The 27,372-nt window shown below is 42.3% G+C and overlaps 1 protein-coding gene across 1 annotated transcript in view; it reads left to right on the top strand.

The window, feature by feature from the left end:
• PIEZO2 (piezo type mechanosensitive ion channel component 2) overlaps positions 1 to 27,372 on the top strand; it is a 338,761-nt gene that overhangs the window by 179,842 nt on the left and 131,547 nt on the right. The window contains exons 5-7 of the mRNA XM_024763891.1: positions 7,390 to 7,552; positions 23,191 to 23,401; positions 24,656 to 24,869. Of these exons, the coding sequence (XP_024619659.1) occupies positions 7,390 to 7,552; positions 23,191 to 23,401; positions 24,656 to 24,869 (588 nt within the window). The remainder of the gene's footprint in view (positions 1 to 7,389; positions 7,553 to 23,190; positions 23,402 to 24,655; positions 24,870 to 27,372) is intronic.

The raw sequence follows: 27,372 nt of genomic DNA, 5'->3' as shown, positions 1-27,372 counted from the left end.
GTGGGGGGGACTGGCAGTTGATTCCAGCCTCACTGGGAGTGGATCCCGCAGTGATGACAAATGCTTACATCGCATGGCCTTTGCAGACGTCACGGTGACACGTGAGGGCTGCTTTGCAGCAGAAACATGTGTGCAGATTAGATTCATAATCCTCACACTTCAGATCCCGCAGAGGAGACCCCGAGACCGTGTGTCTTCCAATTATCTGGAGTAAATCACCCAGCTCCAGAGTGAGGGCTGGCTGCAGTTTACACAGGTTAGATTTTACTCGCTTCCCATGTTGCTATCATCCGCAAGGCCTGTGCAAGCTGATTAGAGGATCACCATGGGGGTGGGTCAGTCAGGGTTTGTGGGGAGCGGGTGTGAGGCAAAGAATGTATTTCAGGAGCTAGACTGTGCACAGTTGTGGGCGCTACTGGGGAAGTGAAGGCCCTGGAGGAAAGAAGAGCTGAACCAGTCCATCTAGGAGTTCAAGTGGGACCCTGATGGGAGCTTGGGGAGAGGCCCTGGGGCAGCCCTGTCCCTGTGCAGCTCCACTTCCGTGCAGCTGCGGCCAAGCATCAGTGCCTGGGCTCCAGAGGTCACCAGAAAACCAAGTATAACCATCTCAGCAGTTCGTATTCATTTAAATAATGCTCATTTGACATTTTAATTATTTTATTGGAATTCAATTGACGTTGACCTTCCTACCAACTCTGAACCAAAGGACTCGCTTCCCAAAAGGAATGGACTAAATGAGGTTGTCCTTTTCTAGCTTCTGAAGGTGACGGCGGTTGTGTTTATTCCCGAGTCTGCTTCGCGGCCGTACCTGAAACTCCAATGCTTTTCTTTCTTTGCTCCATCTTCATTTCCCTGCCTCCTTATTTTGAATTTTCTGAGTCAGAATGAAACTTGACAGTTGGGACGACCTCAAGAAGTCATTTTGTCGGTGAGAAACTTACAAAAGCAAAGTGGTTTGCCCATGAATATCCACACCTGCCTCACTGCATCCCTGGACTTGGATAGGAGGATGGTAATTAAATTTGATTAATGAGTCAATCAGACCAAATATAATCATGGCCATGACTGCATCAGTTGGTCATTATCTTTCCCAGGCAGATAATTGACTGTGTTTTCAAGATGTGTTCTACACGAAGAATTCTAGGCAGTGTGTCTCTTCTGACTTTTAAAAATAATACGAAATATTAAAGATATACTTTTGTATGTACCAACCAGCTTTCAAGGATCTTAAGAACCTGGGCACTACCAACACAGGTGATTGAGTCCCTGTCTCCTGACTTTCATGGAGCTCTTTATGGGTGAATCTCTAACTGGTCTATATTCTGTACATTTGCTAGTTCTTTTTTTTTTTTTTTTTTTTTTTTTTTTTTTTTTTTTGCTTAATATTATGTTTGTGAGATGCATCCATATTTATTGATGTAGATGGTCACACGTACGTTTGCACTGATTTATTGATTCATAGTATTTTATGGCTATATTCTTTCTCCTCTTGATGGTTATGTAGGTTTTCCCCAATTTCCAGCTTCCTTGACCCCCTTTCAAGAGGGATAATCTCTCTGAACAAATAGGATCAATGTGACTAACCAGATTGGAAAGGAAATGTCTGCCTGTTGAAGAGAACATGATGTTTTAAGTAGTTTAGCATGTGCTTTTCTATATGGAAAATGTAATTGAGCTGAGCCTGGAAAGTCGAGCTATGTAGGATAACATTTTATGGGGAAATGTATTCATTGATCTCGTTAATTTATTAGCATAGGGCTTCTACCCATAACCTGGTCAGCCTGGTTTCAAATGCAGAATTTATTTGAAATAAAATTTAATTTGTTGTTAAATGCTCTGTAATGCACACCGACGATCCGTTTATGGAGGCTTCCACAAATATTTACTCTGTGCTGTGTGTGGTCCCTGGACCATCTAATTTACACTGTTGACTTTAGCCAACATATATGAGAAGAAAACTCTCACCTCCACCCTGTCAGTCAAGACTTCTCTCTCAGGCACAAACCCCACGTGGCTTCCAGGGTGACCTGCCACCTCCACACAACACCTCACGCTCATGGAAACACCGCCTCTGGGCACCACTTCTCGAGACCAGTGCACGATTTCCTCTGCAGTCTCAGTTCCGTGATGATGGTAGGGCCTCATTTGCTCTGAACCCTTCAGCCGTTCTGGTTATGTGGATGCTTTGCCAGAAATCCGAGTCCAGTAGGGAGGACCTGGCCATAACCCCTATTCCTGATTTATCTCTGTGTTTAAGACACTTTCATAACCAACACTCAGTGCCCAGGGACAGTGCCTGGCACGTGCTAGAGGCTCAATAAATTTCTTTGGAGTGAATACATAAAAAGTCCCACCAAATCGAGCCATTGTTCATTAGCTACAACACATATTTCTTTTTCTTGAAATGTTTTCTCCAATATATGCATTTAATAAAACTGCATATGTATTCTGAATGGCTTATAATTTCCAATTTTGAAAATTAAATTGTGTCCAAATAATTAAGATGTTACTCATCAACCCCTCGATCTTCAGCTGTTCCCCAGACCACAGTGACGTGTCCTGCCCTTTGTACTTTACCTTCCCCGAGCTAAAGTGCGGGGCTCTTTGTGGCAGACAGCAGATCTAATTCTTCAACAGTACTTTGCACAAACTATTGTCATAGGAAGGAAAGAGTAAATATTTGGAGATAACATTAATTCTGCCAGCCTGTACTCAGAGCACACACTGCACCCCACACACACACACACACACACACACACAAACGTAATATGTAAACATACATATATATATATATATATATAGTCCTCCTGGATACAGAGATCCACAAACAAGTTAGCAACATAAAGTATTAGGTGTACATAGGCATTTAGGTATCTAAAGGTGGCAGGTGGTGGACAGGCTTCGAGGTGGAGGTGTGGGAGGTGAGTCTTGACTGATGAGGACACCCTGGAAGCGTGTGTGAGAAGGGCGTTGTGGTCCAAGGGGGAAGATCGCACACTGACTCGGAGGAACAAACACCTGCCTGTCCTGGTGTATGCGGTCAGCGTAGGTGGAATTTGAGGTCCAAGGATGTCATAGCAAGAGACAAGGCAGACGGGCCTGCAATACCGAGGGCCTCGCGGGTGTGCTTGGGACTATGGACCTTTCTCGTCAGCAGGGCGGTGGGCATGCCCAACCTATGCTTCTAAAAGTTAAGCTTGGGTGCTAATGCGGAGGCCTGCTTAGCAGAGGGGACGCCCTGAGGCAAAGTGACGAGGATGCTGTTCAATAATCCAGAAGCCAAAATAGAGGAGGGCGGGGAAGAGAAACACAGGCATGGAGACAGAATCTCCAGGTTTCCTGTGACTGATGGCAGGGCCCAGGTTCTGTCCAGGTTGCTACACTGGTGACAGCACCATCTTTCAAGGTGAGGAATAAGGGAGGAAGAGCAGATTTTGGAATAAAGATAGCATTTAGTTGTAAAAAGCTGTTGAATACTGAGTGGAGATGTCTAGTAGGAAAATGGGTCTTGGGGACATGCTTGGACTGGGTGTGCAGGTTTGTAAGTCGTCGTGCAGATGCTGAGTGGAGCCTCGGTGGTGAGTGTGTCATTCAGGTCTGCCACGTGGAGTTAGAAAAAAATAAGTGAGGACCAGACCTTGCCAACTCATCAACATTTAAGCGGGAGGCAGAGAAGAGGAGCCTGGTGGGCATAGCCCAGCCCCACACTCCCTTGGGGGATCTCCCAGCAAGGTGAGCCTTTGGGGGTGTCCAGAGGGAGGTGGAGAAGTAGACAGGAGAGGGAAGGAAAGCAGGGAGAGTGGATCTGGGAGCGGATTTGTCCAGCGCAACACAGAGGCGGCATGGGATGGGGTTGGAATGGGCCATCGGGCCTTGCGGTGGGAGCAGTGATTGGGGGGAAGCTGCGGCACCAGGTAGAAGCGGGGGCAAGTGCAGTGAGTGGCAGCTCCCAACAAGGGCTCTGCCGCCAGCTGTGCATTTGGTCCAGGCTTCAGCCTACCCTGGGTTGGTTTCTTCTTTGCAAGATGAGGAAATGGACTAGATCTTTTCTGGTTTCTTCCAGCTCCATGGCTGCAGTGACTTCCTGAGTGAGCGGGTGGGTAGATGGGAGGAGGGCTGAGGGAGAGGAATGAGGTGTCACTGACTGCAGTTATTAGGGGCTTATTCAAAGCCAAATGTATAAAGATTAGCTACACGTTGGTATAGTTTCCCAATTGTCCATTCATTGTGATCAAACCTATAGACCAGTGAGGAGACACTGAGTCAGCATTTTCTAAAGCTTGCGCCGTGAGCACTAGCTCGGCAGAATGTAATAGGTGTTAGATAAAACTAAGAAATGGTTTGTGGTCAAATAAATGTGGGAAACGGAGGCTTAAGTAAGCTCAGAGTTACTGTTTTACCACAGAACTTCTCAAGTTCTTTACTATAATAATATTCGTTGTGATTTTCTAACACTTATTTGACCAGCAACTGTTTTTTTTCTCCTTTCATTTTGTCTTGTTTTGCTTTAATTTGCAGCATTTCTGAGGACTAACGCTCTGATTAATGTAACTCAGTAGACACTGGTCTAGACAGTGAAGGAGACTTTAGTGATAAGATGGTCCCCACAGGACATATCGGTTGGACTTTGTCCCTTGTCCACGGCCCATGTTATCGTCTTCTGAAGGCTCATTGTGTCCGCTAGGCAGTGCCATGAATGTGCTGCTTTGTTAGCTCGGGACCCGAGAGCCTCAGTTAATAGGTTGGCACCTCTGTGGCTGAATGATTCCATTCTGAGTTGGATTGCAGCCCAGTCCTGGATCCAGGAGCTGAATTCTGTCACAGCAGGTGGAGGATTGCTTTTGCAAGCTGTGTTCATTTACTCCCTTAGTGTATGTGGGCTATCGAGTGTCTCTTTGGGGACCAAGAAGCACAAAGCTGGGGCTGTAGCCTCAAAGCCACTGTTTGCAAATTGGGAGGTGCCTGCAGAGAACAGGTGGGAGGAGCCCGGTGCTGCTGGCTTTCTGTAAGAACTCTTTCCCCTCCAGTCTGCTTGGTTGGTGCTTTTCATAAAATGCCATGGTCAACTCATTTTCCACAAAGGAGCCACAATAATTTATCCCCCCAAATCCACCCGGGAAGGACCCACCAGCTCCCCTGACAGCCTCACACAGGAAACACCCCTACCCCACCCCAGCCTGGCCTTTCTCCGAGTTCTCATTCTGGTGATATTAATTCTCCTTTGCTCTGTCTGATCATGTTAGATGTACTTTAAAAGTAGACAGCAAACCTCTACATTTTTATTATGATGAAATCAATCATCAGGTTTCATCTTTACGATTCTGGATTATAAGTTTCATAAGTAATTATAAAGTTTGGATGAAGTTTTCGTAATTGACTTACTCAACCCATATGAAAGGAACTTGCCATTTTTAGAAACCTTTCACACAACCACATGTGTTTTATTTATGGAAGTAAAGGGATGTCTCATCACTTTCATGTTTCTCTGTTCAGAAGAGCTTAAAGTCATGTGGAAAATCGAAGCTTCTACAGGGGATGCCCTCTTCCAGACCATTTTTATAAAAAGCCAGTTAGACTGGTCTAAGGAATTCTTCCTAGAAGATCTTGGATTAGAAGACTCTTTACTTAATGAAGATTTAACTTTTATTTATATTATAGTAACAAATGGATGGAAATATTCTAAATGTACAACAGTAGTGGACTAGTTAAGTAAATCCTGTCTGACTGTGAGTGTGGTGAGGCTTAAAAATCTTCAGTGAGTTGTGAAAATGTGAGTGATGTATTAAATGAACAAATCATTGTCGAAATCCATAGGTAAAGTATGAGCCTAGTTTTGTTAACTCTAAGAACGCATGTCCATGCACAGAAGGAAGACTGGAAGGGAAGGCTGTGGGGATACGTACAGGAAGATGCAGTGGTCGACAGCATAAACTTTGCACTTACAGGGAGCTTGAGGATAATTCTGTTCTCTCTCTGACTCTGTGTGACTTTAGGGAAGTAAGTTTACCTTTTGGAGCCTTCGTTTTTTCATATGTACAAGGAGGATAAGTAATAATGCCTAAATCTTTAAGGTGATTGGTTGGACTAAATAATATGTATGAAGCTCTTAGCACAAAGCAATTGCTCAGTAAGTGGTAGATATTATTACTAATTTTTAAAAATTTTATTGAAATGCAGTCGATTTACAATGTTGTGTTAGTTTCAGGTATACAGCAAAGTGATTCAGTTATATATACATATATATGTATACATATATATTCTTTTTTAGATTCTTTTCCATTATAGGTTATTACAAAATACTGAGTACAGTTCCCTGTGCTAAACAGTAGGTCCTTGTTGCTTATCTATTTTATGTACCGTAGTGTGTGTATGTTAATCCCAAATTCCTAATCTATCCCTTCCCCGCCTTTCCCCTTTGGTACCCACAAGTTTGTTTTCAATGTCTGTGAGTCTATTTCTGTTTTGTAAATAAGTTTATTTGTGTCATGTTTTTAGAGTCCACATATAAACGATATCATATGATGTTTTAGCTTACTAAAATGTTAACATGGTTATTTCTAGGTGATGGGGTCTTGCTGTTTATTATGTTTTTACCAATATATCACATATCCAATGTAAATGACTACAGTATGTATTTCATCACATGAAGTGTATATGGAAAACTATGTATCTTTATATGCATAATTTCCTATCTTCTGCTTCCTGTCCCTAAACACGTTTTCTCTCTGATACACATTGGGTCACTTTCATCTGAGTCCAGTGAGATAAAGAAGACAAACAGTGTTATCTCTTTGGGGCAGAGGAAGGACGCGGGATGTGGGGAAGGCCTCCAGTGAAAGGCAGCTGTCAGGTCCTACTGACACTGGAACCGAATCTTCTGAGTTCTCTGTTAACGATCCTTCTTGGAACAGGATGGAAAACAAACTCAAATCAGTATTCAAAATCATGAAGAGCTCCTATTCAAGGATTGCTTTAACATCTTCTCCGTTTTTCCTTCTAACTTTGATTTACTTCCACGGCCCAATATCTCGTAGCTGCTTGTGTACATCTAGTATTTAACTGCTCCAGCTAGATTGCAAACACCTGTCTCTGTACTGGACACGTGGTTTATTTTATAACAAGTTAGTTCATTAGCACGTTTTAGGAGTGAGAATTGGTTTAGGGTTCTTTATACTATTTCTAAAACTCCCTGGAAGCTTTCTGAATCTTAGTAGATTACATAAGACCGGGGTTGGTGAAAAGCTTTCTGGTACCTTCTGGGCAGAAACTGAGCATTCTTTATTTTAAATCATTAAGAAGATTTAAACATACTTTATGATAGTTTAACCATAGCAACATAAAAAGAACTAAATTTCCTCTCCCCACCCCCCGCTTTTTTCCCCTCCATAGCTTAAAGGGAGCTGATGCTGGCAACGGGATCCGAGTGTTTGTGCCTGACGTCGGCATGTTCATAGCCAGTCTGACCATCTGGCTGGTCTGTAGGAACATCGTTCAGAAACCAGTGACTGAAGAAGCAGCGCAGTATAACCTGGAGTTTGAGAATGAAGAATCGGTAAATCTGACTTTGTGCCTCTTCCTTCTTTGATTTCTGGGGCCTTGACCTTGGTAGGTTGTGACAGTGTAATAGTGAGATATGCACTGTGCTTCATGCCGTCCCGTGTTGGGCGGTTACTTGGCAGACCCTCGTGTGATCCTCACGTGTGGGCATTCTCACCCATGCCTGGGCCACGAGGAGACAAGTTCGGAGACCGTGAGGGCTGCCCTGCGAGAGGCGTCATCCCCTAAGGGCCTGGGCTTGACCCTGTGTCTCTTCGCTGTCATCTTCCCTTAACTCAGATGGGGAACCTTTGAAATTTGTATCATAGCCTATGGTCTAGATACCTTCATTACTGCAATGCTCTTAGAGAAGTAACACCTGGTAGTTGTAAGAGAAAAAAATGAATTCTACCTTGAAGGAGGCTTCCAGTCTGTGCACCTTGCTGTCCCGAGTCAGTGTGTTAACTCCACATGCTTCCATCGAGGTATTTTTAAAGCCCTCCAGAGAAAAAAATATATGCGTTTGGAAGAGTGTAAGAATGAGTAAAATGTATGTGAATTTTTAGCTGGACCAGGGAACACGTCAGATTTCACTCTGTGGTGAATGGGAGCACGTGAGACAACTGTCACTCAGTCCCTGACCTGTTTGTTCTAATAACTGCACTTTGTTATGTGAGTCTAGGTGACATTGACTTAAAAAGTAATTGATTTGGTAATTGAAAGATGAAATTTACTGTGAAAAAAGTTCCTTAAAAGAGTATGTCTTATGTCTTTGACATAAGACACAAGTACCAAAAATTTCATTCATAAGCTTTGGCAAGAAATTAAACCTATAAAACTGAAGCTACTTGAAATTACTTATACTGAGAATGATAACCACGAAGCCATCAAAGGAAGAAATTCTCAGTTACAGCAGATGATGTACATGCTTCACAAATAAGCAGCAATTTACCTTGTGTGCTTATCAGAAATACAACAGTGAAGAAAGAGTGAATATGATTCAATTAACCTCTGCAGACTAGAAATGATGTTATCGCCTAAAATCCTTATGGGTAAAAGAGATACAATCACATTGCATATCCACATTCTACTATTTTTAAGACAAATGTTAAAAAAGGTACATGGTGTAAAAATTAATTATAGCAAGGTAATAACTACCCATCTCTTGCATTCAAGTTTGCAAACTACACAACACTTTTTGGTGTCCTGAAAATAGATAAAACTATGAAGGTGCTTTTTCTTCTGGTTGGCTTTATAATTATATGACAATTTTTAATCTCCATTTTTCATTTGAAATTTATTTTATAATATTTACAGTTTTGAAAATCAACTGGCTTAAATAATTACCCCAAATTTTCCAGGTTCAGTGAAAATAAATCCATTAACTCAAGCTCTCCAGACTGAGGGTTTTTCATTATTATTATTTATAAAGTGAGGTTGATTTTCAGTTATCCTCATATTATAGATGGAGTGTAAAGGATATTTACTGGGAATTGAGTAGACTCTAAAGTCGGACTTGGAAGCCACCTAAGGTGGCTGTGTAATGTTGGGAAAATTGTTTATTCTCTCTTTCTGCAAAGCAGAGATTGTTGTGAGGACTTAATAATAAAGGGCACCCGCTCTCCCTCTGCTCTTCTCCAGTTTGAGAGGCAGTAGAATAATCTCAAAAATTTCAAATTCAGAGACTTGTAGAATGAAAGAAAGCTAAGTTGGAGGGTGTGTTTGAGGCCATCCCACTTGGTAAAAGAATCACCTCTGTGCCTTTAGTAACAGACAACCATGACTGAATTACAAAGCTTCCTATAAAAAGGACTTCTGGCTCCAAATTCAAACTCTCTTTTGCCATAAAACTAGGAAAACCTACACTGACCTACGGAAGATAAGGGATGTTAGGTTAAGGTGAAGATCACACATCTGGTGAAGAAGAGACACGATATCATTGACTAATTCTAAAATCATGTTTACTTCCTGATTCCCCTCAGTTCTCCAAGACAGGCTTATGGTACCTCTCTCCCATTTGAAAGTTGTTTAAATATCTGTGCCCTATATATTATTGATTACATTATTTAACAATAAGGAAAAGAGGGGTAGATACTCTAAACATTATTTATTGGGGCTTTGAAAATACTAAATATCATTATTATGAGGTTGATTTCCCTCTCGGTTAAATTTGTTTGGGTCTAATTTAGATATTAAGTTCATTCTCTTAGTACATTCCAGCCCCCAGACGGCCCAGGGGAGCAGGCTAGAGTCAATCTTCTGAGATGAATCCAGGAGAAAATACATCTTACCGGGGAACCATCTAGCTAGAGTCTGAAAAGAATAGAAATACATGGCCAGGAGAAATAAGCAAGACAAGTTGTTTTATTTTGAAGTTCCTAGCGTACTTCCTGCTACTTGTAAATCTTGGCGTTTGTGTTTTAGATTGCTTGGTTTTTAAGGATCCTTCGAATTTTTTTTTTTTAATTCCTGGCTTTTTTTTTTGGCTGTGTTGGGTCTTTGTTGCGGTGCACGGGCTTTCTCTAGCTGCGGCCAATGGGGGCTACTCTTTGTTGTGGTGCGCCGGTTTCTCATTGCATTGGCTTCTTGTTGTAGATCAAGGGCTCTAGGGCACGTGGGTTTCAGTAGTTGTGGCACATGGGCTCAGTAGTTGTGGCTTGTGGGCTCTAGAGTGCAGGCTCAGTAGTTGCGGCACATGGGCTTAGTTGCTCTGCGGCATGTGGGATCTTCCCAGACCAGGGATCAAACCCGTGTCCCCTGCATTAGCAGACGGATTCTTCACTGCGCCACCAGGGAAGTCCCAAGGATCCTTTGAAAGGATAGTGTTTGCTGGCGTTCCTTCTTCCTTCATTTATCTCAGTGGAGAAATGGCAGATTAATCAATCCTCTGGTGCCTGGGAGCATTCCTTTTCAAATCTAGCATGGTTTCAAAGTAGCAACTAATCCCTGGAGAAGGCTCAGGAGTCTTCCCTAATCTTCATGGACTTGTTAATGTGGCTCAAGTTTGCTGTTTCAAAGGGCATCACAAACTCAAGGATTCCCCCTAAAAATCCCCAGGGGGCATGGGTGGGAGGCTTTGCCCCTATTCTTGAATTTTACAGAGAGCAGACCTCAGTCAAGAACCAACTCCCCAAGTGCCATAAAACGTTCTTTTCCAGCTGACGTACCTGTGGTCTTGTTTATTCATTCATTTTAATTCAGAGGCAGATCGACAAATCATAACTGGGAAAAAGATTCTGATTCTTAAGCCTTTAAAAAATGAATTGTGTTATGAAAATTAAATTGTGTAGAAAGGTTATCTGTACAATAAAACACCAATTACATCAGTAATTTTACCAAGCTGATAGCATCTGTGTGTTTATGTACTTCTAGGTCTTTCTAGCTATTTAACGAGATTTCAGGCCTTATTTTTTTTGAAACAGATAATAGTTTAATATACTATTGAACTAAATTTATGATAAATTAAATCTTTATTCAGGTAGGAATTTTAGTCTCAACTTAGTCTGCTTCAAGAGGCATCTTCTAAATAGTCTGACAAATCAAACATGAAGGATATAATGAATATTCCAGTATAAATCATTACCCATCCATTAAAAATTCAGTGTTGTAACATTTAGGTCCCTATAATGTTATTTGGAAATTCCTTCAGAACCTCAAATCTGCACCCTCCTTTCTAATACCTAACGTTCATTAGTCTACTGTAACATCTGGCCCAGAAAATGACCAGCTGGGCTGCACATCAAGCTTCAACTTTGAAGCTCAAGTTACTCTTTTCTTAAGAGCAAGAAACAAAGAATGGAAGAAATCAATCTCTTTATTGTCACCTTTTAATTAGGCATCTGCTCAGTTCCCACCTGAGATCTAGTCACCTGCTTTACATTTTCTAGATCCTGGCTTTCAAGCACAAAGACACGGTCATCCGTCTCTGTTTGTCTTTGGTTACAGAGATTATTACTGACCCTGAACCACCCGTTTTCTTTTATGAGAACCAGCTAAATTTAGCTCTTCTGACTGCTGTGCTCCCTGTAGAAATGAAGAATTCAGGGAGTGATGACAAAAGCCACAGTTCTAAGGGCGCACAGACCCTTCCTGTTGCCTAAAAGTGTCCTGAAAGGTTCAGGACCCAAATAATTACTTGTGATGAACTAAGATGCAAAGAAAATGCATGTCTTTATTATTAAAATGTCAAAAGGTTGAGCAGTGCTGTACCTACCCTGGAACCCACCACTTTCCTTTCCCATCCTCCCATCCATCTGTCTGTTCCTAACTCCAATCAGAACTTTTTTCCGGAGCCTGATCTCTGCTTGGAGCACTGTGCCAAGTCTAGGGTGGGATGAGCCTTTAATTCATTTTGAATTTATTTTTGCATATTGTGTGAGAGTAGTTTCATTCTTTTGCATGTAACTGTCCAGTTTTCTCAACACCACTTATTGAAGAGACTGTCTATTCTCCATTGTATATTCTTGCCTCCTTTGTCATAGATTAATTGACCATAAATGGGTGGGTTTGTTTCTGGGCTCTCTATTGTGTTCCATTGATCTATGTGTATGTTTTTGTGCCAGTACCATACTGTTTTGATTTCTCTAGCTTTATAATATAGTTTGAAATCAGGGAGCATGATACCTCTGGCTTTGTTCTTTCTCAGGATTATTTTGGCTATTTGGGGTCTTTTGTGGTTCCATAAAAGTTTTAGGATTCTTTGTTCTAGTTCTGTAAAAAATGCCATTGCTACTTGGTAGGGATTGCATTGAATCTGTATATTGCTCTGGGTAGTATAGACATTTTAACAATACTAATTCTTCCAACCCTTGAGCACAGTATATCTTTCCATTTATTTGTGTCATCTTCAATTTCTTTCATCAATGTCTTATAGTTTTCAGAGTACAAGTCTTTAACCTCTTTGGTTAAATTTATTCCTAGGTATTTTATTCTTTTTGATGCAGTTGTAAATGGGATTGCTTTCTTAATTTCTCTTTCTGATAGTTTGTTATTAGTGTATAGAAATGCAACCAATTTCTGTATATTAATTTTGTATACTGAAACTTTGCTTAATTTATTAGTACTGATAGTTTTTTGGTGGAGTCTTTAGGGTTTTCTATATATAGTATCATGCCATGGGCAAATAGTGCCAGTTTTACTTCTTTTTAATTTGGATGTCTTTTTTTTTTTTCCTTGCCTAATTGCTGTGGCTAGGACTTTCAACACTGTGTGTAAAAAAAGTGATGAGAGTGGGCATCCTTATCCTGTTCCTGATCTTAGAGGAAAAGCTTTCAGCTTTTCACTGTTGAGTAGGATGCTAGCTGTGGGTTTGTCATATGTGGCTTTTGTTATGTTGAGGTATGTCCCCTCTATACCCACTTTGTTGAGAGTTTTCACTGTAAACAGACGTTGAGTTGTGTTGAGTGCTTTTTCTGTATCTATTGAGATGATCATATGATTTTTATTCTTTGTTGATTGATCTGTGGATGTTGAACCATCCTTGCATTTCTGGAATAAAACTTACTTGATCATGGTGTGTAATCCTTTTACTGTATTGTTGGATTTGGTTTGCTAATATTTTATTGAATATTTTTGCATCTATGTTCATTGGAGATATTGGCCTCTAATTTTTTCTTGTGGCCTCTTTGCCTGGTTTTGGTATCAGGGTAATGCTGGCCTTGTAAAATGAGTTTGGAAGCATTCACTCCTCATCAATGTTTTGGAATAGTTTGAGAAACATAAGTATTAACTCTTCTTCAAATGTTCGATAGATTTCCTCTGTGAAGCTCTTTGGTCCTGGACTTTTGTTTGTTGGAAGATTTTTAATTACTAATTCAGTTTCGTTACTATTATTTGGTCTTTTTATATTGCCTGTTTCTTCATGATTCAGTTTTGGAAGGTTATGTGTTTCTAAGAATTTATCCATTTCTTCTAAGTTGTCCAATTTGTTGGCATGTAATTGTTCATAGTAGTCCCTTATGATCCTTTGTATTTCTGTGGTAACATCTCCTCTTTCATTTATGATTTTATTTATTTAGGCCCGCTCTCTTTTTTTCTTGGTGAGACTGGCTAACGATTTAGCGCTTGTCTTTATCTTGTCAAAGAACCAGCTCTTGATTTCACTGATCGTTTCTATTGTTTTTTAGTTTCTATTTCGTTTATTTCCATTCTGATCTTTATTATTTTCTTCATTCTACTAACTTTGGGTTTTGTTTGTTCTTCTCTTTTTAGTTTCTTCAGGTGTGAGGTTAGTTTGTTTAATTGAGATTTTTCTTGTTTACCAGGGTAGTCCTGTATCACTATGAACTTCCCTTTTAGGATGGCTTTTGTTGTGTCCCACAGATTTTGGAAAATTGTTTCCATTTTCATTTGTCTCAGGTATTTTTTTTAATCTCCTCTTCATTTCTTCATTGACCCAGTGATTGCTTAGTAATATGTTGTTTAGTCTCCATACGTTTGTGTTTTTTCCAGTTTTCTTCTCATAATTGACTTCCAGTTTCTTACCTTTGTGGTTCGAAAAGATGCTTGATATGATTTCAGTCTTCTTAAATCTATTGAGACTTGTTTTTTGATCTAGCATGTGATCTATCCTGGGGAAAGTTCCATGTGCACTTGAAAAGAATATGTTTTCTGCAGTTTTGGATGGAACGTTCTGTATATATCTATTTTCCATCTGGCGTAATGTGTTATTGATTTTCTGTCTGGATGATCTATCCATTGAGGCAAATGGGGTATTAAAGTCCCCTACTATTACTGTATTACTGTTAATTTCTTCCTTTATGTCAGTTAATATTTGCTTTATAAATTTACATGATCCTTTGTTGGGTGCATGTTTACAAATGTTATTTCCTCTTGTTGTATTGATCCCTTTATCATTATGTAATGCCCTTCGTCTTTTTTACAGTCTCTGTTTTAAAGTGTATTTTATCTAAATATTGCTACTCCAGCTTTTTAAAAAATTTCCATTTGCATGAAATATCTTTTTCTATCCCTTCACTTTCCGCCAATGCATGTCTTTAGATCTGAAGTGAGTCTCTTGTTTTTTTTATCCATTCAGCCACCCTGTATCTTTTGATTGGAGAATTTAGACATTTAAAGTAACGTAAAGTAATTATTGATAGGTATGTTCTTCCATTTTGTTCGTTGTTTTCTCGTATTTTTTTTCCCCTTTGGTAAACCTTCTCTGTTCCTTTCTTCTCTTGTTCTCTTCCCTTGTGGTTTTATGATTTTCTTTAGTGTTATGTTTGGATTCCTTTCCCTTTATTTTTTGTCTGTCTATTTAAAGGTTTTGGGTTTTGGTTTCCATGAGGTTCACATAAAACAATCTGTATAAAACAATCTATTTTAAGTGGATAGTCACTTAGGTTTGAATACATTCTGAAAGCACTACATTTTTACTCCCCTCTCCACATTTTATGCTTTTTATGTTATATTTTACATCTTTTTATTTTGTGTATTCCTTAAATACTCATTGTAGTTACAGTTGATTTTACTACTTTTGCCTTTTAACCTTCTATAGAAGTGTTTCATCCACTAACTTTACTATATGTTTGCCTGTACCAGAGAGGCTTTTCTCTTTCACATGTTTTCTTATTTCTAGTTAAGGCCTTTACTTTTCAGGTTGAAAATCACCCCTTAACATACCTTGTAAGGTTGGTTTAGTGATGAACTCCTTTCGTTTTTGCTTGTCTGAGAAACCCTTTATGTCTCCTTCACTTCTGAGTGATAACCTTGCTGGATAGAGTAATCTTGGTTGTGTTTTTTATTTTCAGCACTTTGAATGTATCATGCTGCTCCCTTCTGGTCTGCAAAGTTTCTGCTGAAATATTCACCAGTAGTCTTATGGGGGTTCCTTTTTATGTAACCAGTTGTTTATCTCTTGCTGCTTTTAAAATTCTCTCTTTATCTTTAATTTTGACATTTTGATTATAATGTGTCTTAGTGTGGATCTTGTTGGGTTCATCTTGTTTGGGACTGTGCACTTTCTAGACCTGGGTGTCTGTTTCCTTTCCCAGGTTTGGGAAGTTTTCAGCCATTATTTCTTCAGATAAGTTCTCTGCCCCTTTTTCTCTCTCCTCTCCTTCTGGGACCCCTATAATGTAAATGTTAGTACACTTGATGTTGTCCCAGATGTCCCTTAAACTATCCTCATTAAAAATTTGTGTTTCTTTTTGTTCTTCTGATTGGATGATTTCCACTACCCTGTCTTCCAGATTGCCAATCTGTTCTTCTCTGTCATCGAATCTGCTTTTGATTCCATCTCATGTATTTTTCATTTCAGTTGTATTCTTCAGCACAGATTGGTTCTTTTTTTTTACATATTCAACTCTTTGTTGAAGTTCTCACTGTATTCATCCATTCTTCTCCTGAGGTCAGAGAGCATCTTTATGACCATTACTTTCAGTTCTTTATCAGGTAGATTACTTATCTCCATATCATTAAGGTCTTTTTCTGAGGTTTCCTCTTGCTTTTTTTTTTTTTTTTGGAACATATTTCCTCATTTTGCTGACTGTTGCTATGTAGTAGGCAAAACTGCTGCCTCTCAGTCTTGAAGGTGTGGCCCTGCGTAGGGATGATCCTTCTTGTTCAACCCTGCCTTAGCTCTTGGTGGTTTCTCGAATCTTTGTAGTTCTTGATATGGCCCTGTTGTTAAGGGTGTGTCAGGACCCGTCAGTGTTCTGAGGGGAGGACTCTCATTTAGCACTTAGGCTGATTGGAAGCCAGTCTCTCAGGCAACAGCTTCTAAAGTATGCAGATATATATAGTCCTGTGGGGCCACAATTGTAACCCCTGCTGTTCTCCAGATGTGGAGATCTGGATGTGTCCTCTGGGCAACAGTTGCAAAAATCGGGACTCTTGAGGAGTGCACAGGCTCCTTCCTAGGAAGTCTCACTGAGCTGTAGTGAGGCCAAGGGGGTATGAGGATGTTGTCATCCTGCTTACTTCCCTGGGAACCCTTCCTTAGCGTCTAGGCACGAAAGAAACCTGAGGCTCCAAGTTTCCATGAATGGGCCTTTTTCAAAGGAAGCCAGGGGTTGTGTTTGCCTGCTCTATGTGCAGTGCCCTGGGGGTGGTGGCCTGACAAGAGCTCTCTTTCTGATTGCTCCAGTGCCGTGGAGCTCAGGGTCTCCAGCCCCATTGGCCACCAGGGCCAGGCAATCAAGTTGTGTCTCTATCTGGACTGTATGCTCCTGCTGGCTTCAGCTGGAGAGTGTGGGGGCCAGGCTTGGTCCTTTGCTTTGGGAAGGCAGTGGGAAAATGACTTGACTGTGTGCCCACAGCTTCAGCAATGCAGGCAGTGCCCTGTCTGTGTGCGTGTGTCAGCTTTAGGGCAGGAGCGGGAGGATGCCAAGACCACTCGTGCCCAGCCACCTCAGCCACTGGAGCTCTCCAGCTTCAGCAGGTCAGCGGGTTAGTGCTACAATTGCTCAACCCTGTGTCCGAGCTCACCTGCCTGCTCCAGCAGGTTAGGTGGGGAGCGCAATGGCACCTCTGTCTCTGGGGAGTGTTTCCACCATCCCCCACCCCTCCAGCTGATGCCTTTGGATTTATGAATGACTCTCCTTTACATACAGTCTCAGTACGTGTCACACTGCTGTCATTTCACTGGCTTTAGGGTGAGTGAGACCACATGCCTCCCCTGCCTGTCTGGGTGTGGCCCTTTCTATCCTCTGTTGGGGACCAGGTGTTCAGCTAGTTCTCAGGTTCTTTTCAGGGGAAATTGATCCATGTGTAGCTGCATATTTGTCGTGTCCACAGGAGGAGGTGAGTTCAGGCTCCTCCTTCGCCACCACCTTGAACTGCCTTTGACCTGGGAATGTGTAAAGGTCCAGGTGCAGGGCCCATCCCAGACCCATTCGGTCAGAATCTCTGGGAGGCAGGCAAACATACAGTGGTACCAGACCTGATTTTATTAAAGCTCCCCAGGCCTGCCGTCCTGGCTCACCCAGCAGGTCACTGCCTGCTAATTCAGTGTGTCTTTGCTTGTCCCTTATTAAACTTTTATTGCTCTGTAGGAGGTGGTTGAAAGCATGCATCTCTATACTCACTTTTCCAAATGGAACAGGGAACGATTTAACTGCTCTTATACGTTTGGAAAAATAATCTTCCTAAAACAAGCGCAGAAACAGAATAAACTTTTGGCTTTGTCTGTGCAACGCTGTCACGTTAGGCTCACATAACACACGTGACCCCATGCCAGCACGGCTCCCGTGCTCTATCTGGCTGCTTGTGTCCACGAGGACGCTATGGCTGAGACTTGTTCCTCTTCTGCGATGACTCACATCATGGCCTATTCCTTCCTTGGGCTCTTCTGTTGAGATGAACCCACTCTGTGAGATAAATTGTTAACTAAACAACTCTGACATCTTAGAAAAATGTTCCCTTTGCCTCCAGGATCTTGTGGCTCATTATCTGTGACTCTGATACCCTCCCATCGAAATGTTTTTAATAGCTTGTTTTTACCCAAGAGGAAGAAGAAAATGGATTCCATGGTGTGAGAATCTCTGGTCTAACATCTAAAGGTTGGCTGAAATCAGAAAGAGATTCCACAGATAAATTATTTCAATATATTTTCCAATTAAGGGAGTCTGCCTAGCATACGACTCAAACACAGTATTTTCAGGTAGGATGAGTTGGTCCAAGGTTGCAGATGTCAGCAAGGGCATGGATTCCAGGCTGGTTGCTTCCAGATCACCTTGTGCAGCTCTTTAATCAGACAGATTCCTGGGATTCACTCCCAGAATTTCTGATGTAGGAAGTTTGAGGTGGAGCGTGGTAATCTGTCCTCTTAAAGATTCCCAGGTGATTCTTGGGATTTAGTCCAACCCAGGCTGAATTGTTTAGTGCTTGGGGATAAGGAAACATGATGTTTGGGTTCTACTGAAAGTAATTGATGGTGTCTTCCTGGTCCAGAATTGAGTGGGAATAACAGCTAATGCTGTGACTGCTGGGGCGGGGCTGCAGGGTGGGACGCAGTGGTGGCGTGAGACTAGGAGGCCCTGTCCAGGCTCGGGGAACCATGGCCTCTCACACAGTTGACTCTGTAGCGCTTGGAGCATCCTCATGTGAAATGAGATGCTACCTTAGTACATTTGGTGTGTTTCAAAGTCAGGGGCTTTTAAAGAAGATGCATTAAAGCACTTACAATTCTTCAGATAAGTTGTAGACTTTGACCTGGGCAACACTGATATGTAATATTTTATTTGGCTTTTTAAACTTTATAAAGGGCCTCTTTGTCTTTCATTACTACGAGATCTCAGGAACCAGGGGGATAAATCTTTATTTACAGCTACTCCTTCTTAGCTCCAAGGCCAGAACCAAGTTGGGTTCCGACACAGGGACAGATTACAACTCCAGCAACTAAGGCTGTTCGTTGGTAAATACGGTAGGGTGAGCTGAGGTGCTTCCAGGGCGTCGGGGTTTACTCTGCACATATGGATTGTTTTGGGGACAAAGCCAGCCTGTTACCAAGCCAGCCTGATGTGGCTAATGGCCGTCCTGGCACCGGCCTGGACGGTAGGGGCTCACTTTCGGCTCCCTCTCAGCTTGGCAGGTTTAAAAAGTGTTTTTTAACTGAAAGCCCCGGGGATTCCGGTACAAAAATGCTGGAAAACCTCAAGTACGCTGGTATGTTTATAAAAATCACAGGGGCCCCAGTCCCACCCGAGAGAGGTCAGGGAAATGCATTTGTCTAAGCTCACAAAGGTTCTTGACCAGAGATTTCTATTTGATTTAATCTACATCCACAGCAATTCCATAACTGAGCAGTAAGTCATTTATTATGAAAGTTAGGAGTGTTTTTGGCTGGGACCAGGCGCCTCTACCTGTGTTCTCTCTCTCTGTCTCCTTGTTCAAGTATGGGAACTGAAGGTTTTGGACAAACTTCCTTCCTCAAGGAGGGATGTTTAGTGTGTCACCCACCTGTTGTGCGGGAGGTATTAAGCAACAGATGCCCCACGTGGAAGGCTCTGTGAGTGCCATAGCACACACAGCAACTCAGCTTTGGGAGATGGAGAAGCTGAAGGAAGGCTGGCCTGGGAGCCGGGGCCTTGGACACTGGGCAAGGGCTCCCATGGGGTGCGGACAGCACATCCCAAGGCAAAGAACCTGTGGATTCCGGGTTCTCCATGTGGTTCCCTGCATGTGATGTTTCTGGGCCAAGAGATGAGGATAAGGTTGGAGAGACAGACTGGTCCCAGGTGTGGCAGCTCCGACAGGTGGGCACCTCTGTGTTCTCTCCAGGTCACCTCATCAGACCCCTGACTTTGGCAGTGAACCTCAGGTAGACCTCTCCACACTCCAGAATCCTACACTAGCTGCCCCCGTGACACCTTCATCTCAGAACTGGATTCCCCCACCTGCTCCACTCCTGGCTGTCCTGATCTCATCAGCAAAGACAACAGCAGCACAGGAACTACCTCTGATTCTCCTCCACCCCTCCTCCTTCCACATGAAATTTACCAATCACTTCTGCTGACTCGACCTCCAAGACATTTGGCCAAGACCCAACGCTCTTCAGCTCCATTCCCTGCCCCCTCCTCCATCAGAAAAGCCTCCTGGCTGCGGGATCCCCCTGCCCTCCCCCTGCAGCCACTGGAGTCACCCTGCAAAACAGATCTCGTTGTTCCCCTCATTAGGTGGAGTAGTTGGTTATCAAAGTCCTGTTAGAGCGGGTTCAAGTGTTGGGGACGTGCCGCCGTGCATCCAGCCAACTCTTGGAGACTTTCACTTTGAAACTCCCAAACGTGGGTGATGCGGGGCAGGGGAGGGTGGTGGGCTGTCCTTCTCCCAGGTGCCCCAGCACATGCAGCTCATCCACCATCCCAGGAGGGGGCCACGAGCACCTGCCCACAGGTGGGCTGCAGGGGGTGGGCTGATGCACTGGCTGGGGCTCAGCCCTCTTGTCTCTGTGAGGCAGGACATAGGGGTATCTGCTGACGACGAGGAGAAGGGGGAGGAGGGAGTGGGTCTGGGGACACACCATGGAGGCTCAGCCAGCCCTTCCCACTGCCTGGAAGGCTCTGGCCTAGAATTTTCACATGGCTGGTGACTCTGTGACATTCAGATCTCAGCTGAAATGTCACCTCCTCAGAGAGGCTCTCCCAGACCTCAGAATCTAAAATAGCTGCCCTGACACTCGCAATCACATCACCCTATTTTAATTCTCAGAATAGCATTTATTGCTGTGAGATATTTAACTGTTAATGTTTTTACTTGTTTACATGTGTGGGGCTCTATCTCTTACTAGAGACACTGGTACATACTGAGCTCTGAACAGATAGAAAAATCTTAATGCATAAGCCTGAAACATTCTTTCTCCTTCCAGAAAAAGTACAAATGTGCTGTGATGGAATACAGTAGAATGCAAAACCCATTTTGGGTATGTGAACTTGAATTGCCTGGGATTAAATCCCTGTGTGTGTATGTGTGTGTCTGTGTTGTGTGTAGGTATGTGTGTGTCTCTGTGTGTCTCTGTATATGTATTGTGTGTTGTGTGTGTACTGTGTATGTGTATTGTGTGTACATATGTGTTGCGTGTGTGTATCTTTGTATATGTATGTGTGTGTTGTGTCTCTGTGTGTCTCTGTGTATGTGTGTGTTGCGTGTGTGTGTGTGTGTGATGTGTGTACGTATGTGTGTTGTGTGTGTGTGTATGTAGGGGAGGGGGTGCATCCTGTAGCCTTGGCTTCATCAACAGCCAGTGTAAGTCCCGAGTGGTCTGTACCCACCTGGGCAAACAGCACTTACTGAGCTGTGTACCCATCTCCTGTGCCTGGCTTCCTCCAGTGAGCTGGTGCACAGATGGAGCTTCAGACACCAGCAGTGAATATTATGTAATATCTGAATTAAGTGTATCAAGAAAGTATATATATGTATACCTGAAAAAACCAAAAACACTAATTTGAAAAGATACATGCACCCCAATGTTCATAGCTGCATTATTTACAATAGCCAAGGTATGGAAGCAACCTAAATGCCCATTGACAGATGAATGGATAAAGAAGATGTGGTGTACATATATATATACAATGGAATACTACTCAGCCATCAAAAAGAATGAAATAATGCCGTTTGCAGCACCATGGATGGACTTGAAGGGCATCGTGCTAGGTGAAATAAGTTAGACAGAGAAAGAAAAGTACTGTGTGTTATCATTTATATGTGGAATCTAAAAAATATGACAAACTAGTGAATAAAACAAAAAGAAGCAGACACACACATATAGAGAACAAACTAGTGGTTACCAGTGGGGAGAGGGAAGGGGGGAGGGGCAATATAAGGGTTGGGGGAAAAGGCTTGCTATGGAATTATATGAAACCATGTGTGTGAAACTTTTGAAAGTTGTAAAGCACTATAGGATTTGAAGAATCTTTCATTCAATAAAAAAATTTTAAAAAGAAAGAACCTTTAAAATGGGAAAATGGAGCAGCCAGGCTCTACTCTCTAAGCCTTGGCTCCATGTCTGATCTGGGCTTAAGGATCCTTCTGGCTCTGCAGACAGCTGCGGTCTTTTCAGGATGAAGCCTGTCAGCCTGGGGTGAATGCAAACAAAGTTTCATGTGTCTAAAACTGGCTCCTTTTGTCTTAAGGTGATGGTTTATATTTATAATTCCTTTAAAAAAATCTAATCCTTCCAGGATAAGATTGTAATTAGCCAAAACATTCTTATGTGTTCTTTAAAAACAAACAAAAAGACCCCACAGGATACCCAGTTTAAAATAATCCATGGGGAGGGGGAAGGGTAAGCGGGGACGAAGTGAGAGTGGCATGGACATATATACACTACCAAACGTAAAATAGATAGCTAGTGGGAAGCAGCCGCATAGCCCAGGGAGATCAGCTCGGTGCTTCGTGACCACCTAGAGGGGTGGGATGGGGAGTGTGGGAGGGAGGGAGATGCAGGAGGGAGGAGATATAGGGACATGTGTATATGTATGACTGATTCACTTTGTTATAAAGCAGAAACTAGCACACCATTGTAAAGCAATTATACTCCAATAAAGATGTTTAAAAAATAAAATAATCCATGGAAGTATGTATGTGTGCTGTACATGTGTTTCCTCCCTGAATCTCTAGTAATGGTCCTGAGGATCTGAATGGCCTGGGATTGGACTGGTGCATGATTCTCTAAAAGGATAAGATAGGAAGCGACTGTTTATTTAGCCAAGTAGCTGGGACCACTCATCCTCCCACGGGCAGGAAATCCTAAAATAGTGAACAAAGATAAACTCCAGAAAGAAAAGGGATTTCCTAAGCGCTGATTTGGCCCATCCTTTCCGTTTAAGCCATGGACACATTCATCAAACTTCCCATCACCTTGGTGGCAAACTCGGTAAATTTGAGGAACCATAAGCAGCTAACTTTATGAATGGACAGTTTCTTCTTCTGCCTGTAAAAAATGAGCTCATGTAGGTAAGATGAAATGCCGTTAGGGACCCTATGATTAGCGATGCTTCCTGTTTACTTTTTCAGGAAAGATCAGAGTTCCTTGGGCTTTACACAGGGACAACCGGAGACCTGGGGGTGCTTAACGTGGTTGAGTGGTTGTCTGCAATTTTTCCTGATCTGTGAAATTCACCTCATTGACTAGCCCGTATATTGCAAACCATATAATCTGTTGGGTGGATAGGCAGAGTTCTGGACTGCAGTGTTTTCTGTTTTTCATTTATTTAGGCTGGAGGAGAAAAAATAGACCCAGAAGAGGCACTGATGTATGAAGAGGATTTAGAGGAAAGAGATGGTGTTGAAGGCGATTTGGAAGAAAGCACGAAATTAAAACTGTTCCGCAGGCTGGCCTCTGTGGCTTCCAAGCTTAAGGAGTTCATTGGCAACATGATAACCACCGCGGGGAAGGTGGTTGTGACGATTTTACTGGGTTCATCAGGTGAGGGTCTCCAACTCCTGGTGGAGCACAAGGAGGGAGCTGGCGAGTAATGAAAGGAAGGGTTGAAGAGAAAACAAAGAAGGAAGCAGTTCTGTTCCGTGGCACCAAAATCATAGCTGTAGCTTTTGTAAAATTGGCCACATGTACAAACACGCACATGTAGCTTTTCCTGTTCAGATCTAGGTTTTATGTTTTTCGATGGTTGCTGTTAACCTCTGTAAAGCAGTCTTCTTCCATAGCTGTTAGGTGACATCATTTTCTATGTGACGATCCGGACAACTGCTGTCCTCCCTCAGAGCCTGTGAATGGTGACCTGGGACAAGGGACAGTTTTCGTGGTCCCGTCCAGAGCCACACATGTGCTCTCTGACAGCTTTTCTGTTTACGTTGAGTCACTAGCAATCTTAATGTAACTCTCCGGGATAGACTATTTTTCTTCCAGAGTTAGATTGTAATCTTCCAGCACAGACGCTCACTTCCTCTCGCTGTTGGCTGCAGGCTGCTTGTTCCATAAAAACGTTATCTCCATCTTTGCCCCCTTCCCCGTTGCCCCAGAGGTACTGTGAACTTTATTCCATCCTGCTTCGGTGAAATTTCACGAGATGAAACAATTTAACTGTTTTTCCGTAGGAAAGTTAAAAAATGGAAAAGTGAATAGTATTTCTCAAGAAGTGTAACTCAGGATTTTGATGGGAAGTCATTGCTCCCCCCAGAGTTTTTAAATACCTGTAAAGGAATTACCCCGTTTTACATTTCCCCTTTTAGTGGTAGTGCAACTCAAATCTCATCAGGCAGGGCAAAGGTTTAGTGAGACTTTAGCTGCCACAGAGTGTGGTATTATGAATCCTAGTTAACAAACAAACAAAAGCAAATCATTATTTTAAAAAATTTATTGGGGAAAGTTAGAGTGCATGCAGTATTCCTGAAGAACTGGGGGAGAGTAGATAGATGGAAACAGGCAAGTAAATAAGCTAAATTCTACTGGTATGAAAAGTGGATGTTTGCGGGGCCCAAACGCCACAGGTAGGGTTTCTTCATCATCTGGTATTTCCCCGTATTTACAAATTTCACTTTACACGTGACTTTTTTTCACGTTAAGAATAGCATTAATTTTGATTTTATCAATAAAGTGTGATGAATTGTACTAAAAGCATAAGGAAGCAAATTCACGTCATCTCCAATAGTGACGTTTCCTGCGAGGCGCACGGTTTCTGCGTCTACGCGGTGTCTCACTCTAGCGTTTCTCCCTCCTCAGGAATGATGCTGCCCTCTCTGACCTCGTCCGTGTACTTCTTTGTGTTTTTGGGTCTGTGCACCTGGTGGTCTTGGTGCCGAACCTTCGACCCCTTGCTGTTCAGCTGTCTCTGTGTCCTGCTGGCTATCTTCACTGCGGGACACTTGATTGGACTGTATTTGTACCAGTTCCAGTTCTTCCAAGAAGCAGTCCCTCCCAACGACTACTATGCCAGGTAAGAGGAATCAGCTGCTAGACATTTCACAGTTCAGTAAGATAATCCGCGAGCCCTCGGGAGGGCCCCCTTATGACCCCGCCGGGCACTGTGCATCTGCTGGGGCTCTCCTGGATGCCCACTGCCGTGTCAAGCCAGGGTTTGGCAGGGATGGGGAAGCTGGCTCTGCCTTTAATGTATTGGCTGACACTGTCTAGAGTGAGGAGGTGTCGCTTCAGGTGGAGGTGCTGCTGGGACACGGCGGGGAGGGGAAGCTGCTCTTTGTAGCAAAGGACAGACACATGGTCTCAGCCATGGAAAGAGACCCAGGAAGAACATTTTACAGCAAAGGATAATAAGGACATGTCAGAGCATCAGCTGTAAGGAGTTCTCAAGGGCAAACAGAGGATGAACTGAGCATCATTTATCAGCATCATTAATCAAAAACAAATGATTATAAAAATGTAAAAGTAAAAATGCATGAGTCCATGATGTGTGTGTGTATATGAGAGAGAGAGACAGGGAGACAGAGAGAAATATCTAATTTGCTTCAGTTGTCAGTGATTACTGTCCCAAATTCTTACTATGAAATGGGAATTAAAGGTAAAGAACCCAGCATTTACTTCGACTTTTTAGAAGGAACTCCAGGCCATTCTCAGTTAATGAGGGAAAACTCTTCTTGACAGGATGACACCAGCTAATGAAAGGGAAAGGAATACTGGAATTAGAAAATTACCATTTATCAATCAATTTTTAATGAAATACTTAGATCTATTTACAAACTGAAACCATGACTTAAAGAGGTTGCTGGGATGAAGGCTGTTTGCAACAACGACGGAGTATAACCTCACTGATTATTATTTGCTAATTACAAAGGGAAAAGACCTTTGCAATGGTGGTCACCACCTTAACCAATTGATCCAAACTAACATTCCCAAGGTGGGATCCCTTGACATTTCAGACTTCTAGGCTTGATGCATTGTGGGGAATATGGCATCATATCGTTAAACCTTTAGACCTAACTTTCGCTTTACAGGAAATATAAAGGATAGAAATATGATTTAAATGACTCCACAGGGAGAAAAGGGAACCCTCATACACTGTTGGTGGGAATGTAAATTGATACAGCCACTATGGAGAACAGTATGGAGGTTCCTTAAAAAACTAAAAATAGAACTACCATATGACCGAGGAATCCCACTACTGGGCACATATCCTGAGAAAACCATAATTCAAAAAGAGTCATGCACCAAACTGTTCATTGCAGCTCTATTTACAATAGCCAGGACATGGAAGCAACCTAAGTGTCCATCGACAGATGAATGGATAAAGAAGATGTGGCACATATATACAATGGAATATTACTCAGCCATAAAAAGAAACGAAATTGAGTTATTTTTAGTGAGGTGGATGGACCTAGAGTCTGTCATACAGAGTGAAGTAAGTCAGAAAGAGAAAAACAAATACTGTATGCTAACATATATATATGGAATCTAAAAAAAAAAAAAAAAAGTCATGAAGTACCTAGGGGCAAGACCGGAATAAAGATGCAGACCTACTAGAGAATAGACTTGAGGACATGGGGAGGGGGAAGGGTAAGCTGGGACAAAGTGAGAGAGTGGTAGTGTATATATGGACATACATACACTACCAAATGTAAAATAGCTAGTGGGAAGCAGTCGCATAACACAGGGAGATCAGCTCGGTGCTTTGTGACCACCTAGGGGGGTGGGATAGGGCGGGTAGGATGGAGACGCAAGAGGGAAGAGATATGGGGATATATGCATATGTATAGCTGGTTCACTTTGTTATACAGCAGAAACTAACACACCATTGTAAAGCAATTATATTCCAATAAAAACATTTAAAAATAAATAAATGACTCCACAGGAAAGCGATCATCAAAGTCCAGAATGTACAACCTGTAAGGGAAACGATCTGGTCTCTTCAAAAATCAGTATCCTGAAAAAGAAATGTATGTGGAGGGAGTTGGGCAGGGACTGTTCTAGTTTAAAGAAGTGAGGAAACCTCGCAGACAGATGGGAAGCCTGACCCTGGATTACACCCTTGTTCAACGACAAATCTCTATGAGGCATTCTGAGGTTAAAAGGGGAAATTTCAATAGTCACTGGTTATTAGCTGACAGTATAGAATTCCTGTTAATTCTTAAGTGTGTGATTGTATGTGGATATCCAAGAAAATGTTGTTAATTTAGGACATACATGGTGAATTCTTTAGGGATGTCTGTGACTTCCTACTGGTTTAGCAACCATTGTGGGAGAGACCCACAGACCCACAGAGGGAGATAGAAAGAGAAGGAGAGCAAAATAAATAAAATGATCTAAACTAGGTGGTTGGCATGGGGTTATCCATTGTCCTATTTTAACTTTGATTTTTCTGTGGAAAAGTCCAGAATGGAAAGTTCCAGAAAAAAAGAAAGGGGAACGGAAGTGGCAGGAGAGAATTGTGGGTTTGGTGAGAACAGTGTGAGGATTCTCTCCATGCGCCCAGCGAGGTGGTGCAG

This window comes from Neophocaena asiaeorientalis, unplaced genomic scaffold (assembly GCF_003031525.2).
Source record: "Neophocaena asiaeorientalis asiaeorientalis breed wild unplaced genomic scaffold, Neophocaena_asiaeorientalis_V1.1 scaffold110, whole genome shotgun sequence".
In the NCBI taxonomy this organism is placed as follows: Eukaryota; Metazoa; Chordata; class Mammalia; order Artiodactyla; family Phocoenidae; genus Neophocaena; species Neophocaena asiaeorientalis.
Note: the sequence above shows the minus strand (reverse complement) of the source record. Positions and strands in the feature narration are given on the sequence as shown.